Here is a 7,965-nt window from a genome sequence, read left to right as displayed (position 1 = left end):
TTTATGAGCGTGGAATTATGCTACTACCAGAAAGATGGCAAAAGGTGTTGGACCGGAACGGTCAATATATAATTTAATAAAGTATTTGTTTATTATACGAAAACTGTCTTTCATTTCCACAAAAAAAAAACGAAATGACTTTCCGAACAACCCTATAGTATTTACATAGTTTAAAACTTAGTCTTGATCTTGCTCAAATACGCCTAGTCTTGCTATTGGTCTTGATCTTGCTGATATAGTCTCGGTATTGGTCTTGGTCTTACGTGTTATATCTTGGTGTTGCTCATTTAATCTGATACGTTTTTTAATAATAATTCTTCTAAGCACAAATTTTTCTATTTACCGACACAATAAATGCCTTAAATGCTAAAATTCTCTTTCATACATACGAAGATGTAATGTCTTTTAAAAAAATATTGTCGATAGTTGTGAGAATTATGAAAACTCGAGAGCTTACCGTTCCTCCAATGCATAAATTAACCTTTTAGCTAACAAAATAGTACAACAAGTACTTAAAAGAAGGAAAAATATCGAAAAAAAAAATAGTTTGTCTATATTTCAATCATGTATTATCCAAACATAGGAACAAAGAACACTTACTCCCAGGACACCCTCGTAAATCCTTTTTTTAAACAGTGGGAAATTTTTCTTTTTTATATTTAGTGAAATTAATTATTAACTGAAAATTTCAAATACTACAAATATATTATTCCAAGAAAAGAATATATTAACGTTGCTTCACATAGTTTAACTCATAAATCCACCGGATGTATACTTCATTTACTTTCTCTAGCGATTGCCCCTTCCAATGTCTTGGATACGCGCTGGAAAAATCGTAGGTAGGGAGAAAAAAGCTCATTAAACTCTCGGCTCTTGTTTATTAAACATACTTTCTCATACAATACATGCCAAAAGTTTTATTCAATCATGAATGGTAGTGCGAGTCGAAAACAAACGTTAAAGCCTTTAATATGTCTTCAAATATAAATAAACATCTCGTTGATATTTTCAGTAGTAAATGGTACCAATAACAACACATTTGAGCAATGCAATTGTAGTGGATAAAATGGTCAATTTTTCCGTGCAGTACTGTACGGATTATACGCTCCTAACCGGTTAAGTTTGGCCGAGAGTTGTCTCCTTCCTTTTCTGGCCTAGTGCTGTTCTTTTCTACTTTGCGCCGCTCAAACTGAACGCTACAGAAAGTAAACGAAGTATAATAATTTTTAGTCTTGCGTTTGGTCTTGGTCTTGTTCATTTGGTCGTAGTCTTGGTCTTACTAGTATAAAGACAATCTTGTGAAAATGCATGACCAAGACCAAAACCAATTTTGTTTATCACTAATCTTTACTGAAAATCCATCATTATTACAAGATCCTTCACATTTTGTGTAACATTTTTTGTAAATTAGAACCTCAGAAATAATTTCTTAAAACCTTGCAAAATTACAAATATGAATTCTATTGCATGGTTTTCATAATTTTGAACTTGAAAAGTAATTATTTCGTAGGTAAAATATTATTTTTCAATTAATAATGACCATTTCATCCCTTTAAAAGTACGAATTAATAATTAATTTAATTTGAAATTATAAAAAGGATATTTCCTCCTGATGTTAAATAAACCAACAGTTTCGTTACTATTTAATCGTTTACCGTACACCCTTCTGCTTATTTATTCACTTCTGTAAATTTTGTATTTTGTTTTTTTATTAAATAAAGCAACAAAAAGTGTCCTACATATTATGTAATTAAACTAAAATTACTTATAAAGTTAATGCATTACAATTGTGAAAATTTAAGTAACAGTAAATGAAATCTATAATTAAAAACACCTATTCAGATTTAATAAGGTAAATAAAAAGACCCAATGGAAATGAATGTTTTGTAACAATAAATTAAAACCTTAATTACTTGAAGATCTTTCGAGGGTTTAATGGAAGTGTAGCCAGTCTAATGAAGTGGTTGGGTTTGGGGGATTGTTGATTAGGCGGCAAACTTCAATTTGGGTTGGAAGGTGGTCCGAACTAAGGGCGTCAAGGATAAGCGTAACATTTTTTGTGACGAAAATGTCAAGGATGACAGGGAATTCATTATGGGGGACAGGGAGTAGCGTGGGGTCAGGAGGGCTTCAACTGTGAGGTTGAAGTCGAGAACTTTGGCAAGGAGGAAGATGCCTTTTTTATTGGTTTGTCAACAGCCCCAAGAGACAGTTTTTTGGCGTTGAAATCGCCTGCGACGCCTGGAGGTAGGAGGAGGGCTAGTTCAGAAAGGTTTCCATCCGAAAGGGGGGTATAGAGAAATAATCCTAAGAGGGCCGGATGTTCGTGAAACTTCCATACCAAATGCTTCTAAGGAATTTGTGGCCAAAGAGATAGGCCTGTGCTTTAAAGAGTTGCTAACAAAAATCGCTACACGCCGGTACCACCGTTTCCATGGTCCCTTCTGTAGGATGAGAAGTTTAGGACGAAAAGTTTGATTTTCTGTAACAAATGAGTTTCGGTGATGCAGACTACACCGACTGACTTATGCTCGAGGAAGTGTTCGAGTCAGTCAATTTACCTCTTATACTTTGAGCATTGCAGATAAATATACGAAGATTATTTGGGTGAGCTATATTATACATTGGTAGGAATTTTGTAGGACAGCGACTAGACTAACTGCCATCGTTTGAACGATGGCCTGGATTTTGTGTTGGAAGAGTTAGAGACTTTTGGGGGATACTGTTCTCTTTGGAGCCTTGAGGCAGCCGCGGTATGTGGCGCGGTGGTTTCCTTTGCAGTTAGCGCAAGATCGGGTGGCATTCTTTTTATCTTTTGCCTTGCATTCGGCAGTGATATAGTTACGGAACAGAAGGAGCAGACCCAGACAGCGTGACGATAATTGGCCGTGTGGAAAAATTTCATGCAACAGCGACATTGGGGGGCGTCCTTAGTGGCTCTTTTTGACTCAACTTTTACTCTAAGACCGCAAACCTTGCCGAGTTCGAAGATTGACTTGAACTTCGGAGAGGTTTTGTCCAGACGAATGGACACTAAGGGCCAGATTTTTCCACAGTTGGTCATTCTGTGGACGCTGCGAATGGCAACACCTTTGTGAACAAGTTCGGCTTGGATATCGTCTGTGGAGATGTCTTAGCAAACTCCACGGAAGACGACATGAAGATCACGGTCTTGTTTCAGTTGGTCTGTCGAAAACTCAACTTTTGATTCGTCGAGGAACGACAAGAGTCGACGAAAATCGTCCACGGAGTTAGGATAGACCCCTATAATAGTCATTGATATTCACCGCTCGACGTGTGGCGATGCCGTGACTGTGGGGGGTGACTCCGAATCGGATTGAGCCCGGGTGGCAGAAGAACGCGTTGTGCCTTCGCACATTGGGAATGAAAGATCGCCTTAGGAATGTTGGCGTAGGAAGTCATAGATTATGGTGAGCATGGATTGAAGTTCGCTCGCCAAGGTACAGGGCTCTTGGCTGTAGCCATTCCGAAATGGCTGGCAAATCAAAAACAAAAACGACTCCTGTAGGTCGTAGTGTATGTATGGAAAGTCTTTTTACTTTACATAAAAGGAATAACAGACCGAATCGGAAAACTAATGGAAAAACTCCAATAAACCCATCTACCAAAATAGAAGAAGCCCATCAACAAAAGACAAAAGAGATCCGTTAACCACCACCGAATTATACTGTATCCCATGTAGTTGCAGCCAGGTTTACATTGATACTACGAAAAGTGCTATAAAGTAGAAAAAACATTAAAGTAAATTGTCTATAGTGCTTCTGTTCTCTCTGGATATTGTTGTTTGTTGTTACCTTTTCACTTAGAACGATTTTGCGATGAATTTTGGTCATAATATTATTTATTGATTAAATAAACAGAAAAAGGTTCTCCTTTACATTAGCATGCTACGCACATTTTTTTACTAGGGAGGCTAAATTACCCACAGGTAACCATACCATATATCAGTTGTGTGAATCTGGCACCAGATATAAATAATTCGCTGATTAAAACTTTACCAATAAACTGTGCGTCGTTTTCGGATTCTAAATATATAAGTAGTGTAATTGTGAGTCTATTAGTTTTGCTAGAAAAAAGGAAAAATGTTTCGGGTGCAGGTTGAAATGGAATGTAGGTTTATTGAAGAACTATCGAAGATATCATAATTTAATTGACGCCAATTGTTTCGCGTCATTTGTATTTGAAGACTGAGTTGTTACGGTAAATGGAATTTATCTTTATATTATGTGTTAGTAATAATTACATATAATGCATAATTATTTATTGATATTACCAATATGTGTGCGTCATTAGTGAATAATAATTGCTATTATGATCATAAGTGTAATCATACATTAATGATTTATAATATTTAATCTATGACATGGATGTATAGTTTCGATCCCCATACTAGTAATTTTCATATTAATTTTGGTCGCATATTCAATCATACACATATGGTTATTTTCCTTTATAGTAAGTTATTTACAAGACAAAGCGGTCGTTAGTGAGGGACCCTTTTCAATCAGACAAACGTAAAAAGCCTTCATTTGCATACTGAACACTATATCAGCCCGGTGGAACACACCTATAAATTTCTGTGGTTGCTATTTTTACAATTTGTTACATCTATGATTTACTATCTATGTTTTTTCTAACACACTGTGTTTTTCTTATCTATTTTTTTCATTTTTCCTAAAAGTGGCGTCTCCCTTCATCAGTCGTAATTATAGTATTCTGGTCAACTTTAGTAATTATCTATGCTTAGTATTCTACTTGCGTTTTGGTGAGAGTTTTTACTTCATTTCATGAGTTATTTATTTAGTAGCCTAGTTCATTTGTTTTTCTTGACCGATAAATTATAGGTTCATTCTGCTATTCTTCTTGTTAAGACTTTATTGTTTGCTGTTGATTTTTCATTTAGGTTCGATTTGTACTTGTTGCACTTAATTGTTTGTTCTTGACTTTTCACTTACAATTAGAACGGTTTTGCAGTCTATTAAGGTTAAAATACAAGTTTTATAAATTGATATAGGTAAATAGAAAAGTGTTCCTCATCACTGTAACGTGCTATGCACATCTTTTTCACTAGGGAATTAATTATATCTGATATTAAATACATTTAACGTTTTATCAAATATTTTATGTTGAATCTGGAAGATTTTATTGACGGTAGTTCGTGAATTTGTTATTTTCCTTTCTTCTGCATATTAGTTTAAAGGAACTCACCCTATTTATCCATAGCACACATTAACGCTATCTTGCGTCTATGGTTCTTTCTTTTGACCTTAGCCTTTAATTATCTATGCTTAGTATAAAGTTTGTAATCTATGCTTCTGCTCTTGGCTTTTCTATGCTTTTAAAATAAAGTGTAGAATCTATGCTTTTGTTTTTAATATTTTTATCTATGTAATTTAGGCAAACCTGAGCAACGAAGTGCAAAGAAAAGGGTTAAGGATCAAACAATTAAATTTTCAGCTTATTTTACTTATAAATGAATGGTATTTCGTGCATCTAGTNCTTGAAGTGTTGTCGTATGTTTAATATGAGGGTGGAACAATAAATTTGATAAAAGTCATAGAAAACAACAAAAAAAAAGTATTTTTCTACATAATCTCCAATGAACTCAATACATTTGTTGGAACATTCTTCCTGTTCTTTATGCCCTCAGGTTAGGAAACAAAAAAAGCATAGACGTAGAGGATGGACTACGCATTCTCGATCCTTGCTGTAAGGTAAATGCAGACAGAAACGTGTGAGAGAGAGACAAAGCGATCGTGCGACTAGTATTTTTTTTACTGGTTACGAATGAGATAAAGAAAGAGGGAAAGAAACAAGTTTTTATCTAGAGAGTGGTCAATTTCACAAAGAGTATTGCTCAGTTTTTTTCTTCTTCTTTCTTTTGGGTGTTTCATTCCCACCACCCAGTAATGCTGGTGGGCGGGCAGTCCCTCCGGACTACGCCGGAAGGTAGGGCGGAAGGCCCTCTTCAGCCAGCTTTCAGGAATCGTGGGAATGGGTGGGTGGTGGTTCGGGTGAGAAAATTGAGACGAACGAAATGAAGACAGAAGAGAATGAAAGATTATCTGTGGAATGTTATTGCCCCAGCATTTGCCTAGGTGATCCAAGGAAACCTTAGAAATACTTGAACCAAGGCAGACGGACCCGGAATCGAACCGGCGTCCTCCCGAATGCTAAGCAATGGTCTAAACCTTTATCCCATGCCGCTCGGTATTGCTCAGTCCATTCTCTATGTCTATGGGAAAAAGTCACACGAGGTTATATCTAGGGAACAAGGTGTATGAGGGAGTAATTAGAAGTCTAACTCATACACTTTTACTATCACAGGTGCATTGTACCTTCTCCTTCTCTTTCAATTCACCATTTAAATGCTCCAATGACACTGCGTACTAAAGGCCAGTCCCTATTTTATCTCTTTCTAAATAGTCGATGGTGACACCTAGTAAACCCCAAAACTAGTGGTCTTACGACCATATTTAAATTCATTTATCCAGTAATAAAAAGTCTTAAGTGCAGGTACTGATTCCCCACAAACTTGTTTCAACTCAATTTTCTATTTGGGTAGCACAGCTGGATACTCGTCTTTTTCCATTGTTGCGAAAAAGCGTTAGCGTCACTTTCAATAGTTTTCAAGCATAAACTATGCGAAGCTAGTTCACGAAACTCATCCAGGGGTTCCATATAGAGTTGTCCTCTCTGACTAAAACATGAAATCGGTACAACAGTGCCATATTCATGGCTATTTACCAAACTGATCGACCTCCCATTCGAAAAAGAAATCCTAGCTACGGGCCTGGTTCAGCAACGCGACAGTTTGTCCGTCATACTTATAAAAAAGAATTATTAATCACACTAAATTTTTTAAAAGATTAATTGTATTATCCAAATCAGACTAGCATACTATGATTATTGGTATCGTTCATTAAAATTAGATGACCTATTGATTATACTATTTATCTATAAAGTCACAGACGTTTTCGCACTCAAACGTACATTGAACGCATACTGTCAGTATTTGGAGGAATAAAATAATAATTGTGTTTATCAATAGGTACGCCGACAATGGGGATCTTTTGGATTTTATAAAACGAAATGGTGTCGTTCCTGAACAGCAAGCAAAATTATGGTTTCGCCAAATGGCGACAGGTTTACAGTATCTTCACAACAAAAACATTGCTCATCGGGATTTAAAATGTGAAAATATATTGTTATCAAAACGGTTCAATGTTAAATTGGCAGACTTTGGATTCGCTAGGTTTTGTGTGGACGGGGACGGTCGTCGGGTACTGAGTCAGACATATTGCGGATCGGCAGCTTACGCAGCGCCTGAAGTTGTAAACGGTACACCTTACAACCCCAAACTGTCTGACGTATGGAGTTTAGGAATAATCTTGTTCATAATGCTGAATGCATCTATGCCTTTTGACGACTCAAATTTGAGAAAACTCTTGAAAGATCAAATGACTCGAAATTGGGTTTTTAGATCGCGAGTTCGTGATTCAATTTCATCGGCAGCAAAATCGATAGTGAGGAGCATTTTGGAACCCGACATAACATTACGTCTGACCCTTGACAGGGTTTTGACTCACGAATGGGTCAAAGTAACAAAAGAAAGGCCAAGTTCTCTGATAGGAAGGCTCGTGCATTCTGCGCCACCCGTACATACACAAATGCAAGCGCAACCCCCTACCGCAAAAGCAGCAATCAATGCTCCATACCATTGTAGAGAAGAATCGGTACCTGGTGACCACAAAAATTCTGAAGTGAAAAAGAGTAACAATACGATCAATATGCAGATTGAAGATCTATGAACGAAATCATAAGTTTTATATATGATGGGATTTTATTAAAGATACTTTATAAAAATTTAACAATTGTTTTTTTGTCAAATTTTTATTGCCAAATTGCTTGTAATAAACGTTTATACTGCTTGTATTATTATTT

At 36.3% G+C, this 7,965-nt stretch overlaps 1 protein-coding gene across 1 annotated transcript in view; it reads left to right on the top strand.

The window, feature by feature from the left end:
• The window catches only part of LOC108744018 (testis-specific serine/threonine-protein kinase 2-like), a 16,669-nt gene extending 8,717 nt beyond the window's left edge, over positions 1-7,952 (top strand). The window contains exon 2 of the mRNA XM_025980092.1: positions 7,073-7,952. Within this exon, the coding sequence (XP_025835877.1) occupies positions 7,073-7,832 (760 nt within the window). The 3' untranslated portion in view covers positions 7,833-7,952. The remainder of the gene's footprint in view (positions 1-7,072) is intronic.
• The last annotated feature ends 13 nt before the right edge of the window (positions 7,953-7,965 follow it).

Source organism: Agrilus planipennis, unplaced genomic scaffold, assembly GCF_000699045.2.
Source record: "Agrilus planipennis isolate EAB-ADULT unplaced genomic scaffold, Apla_2.0 scaffold239, whole genome shotgun sequence".
Taxonomy (NCBI): domain Eukaryota; kingdom Metazoa; phylum Arthropoda; class Insecta; order Coleoptera; family Buprestidae; genus Agrilus; species Agrilus planipennis.
Note: the sequence above shows the minus strand (reverse complement) of the source record. Positions and strands in the feature narration are given on the sequence as shown.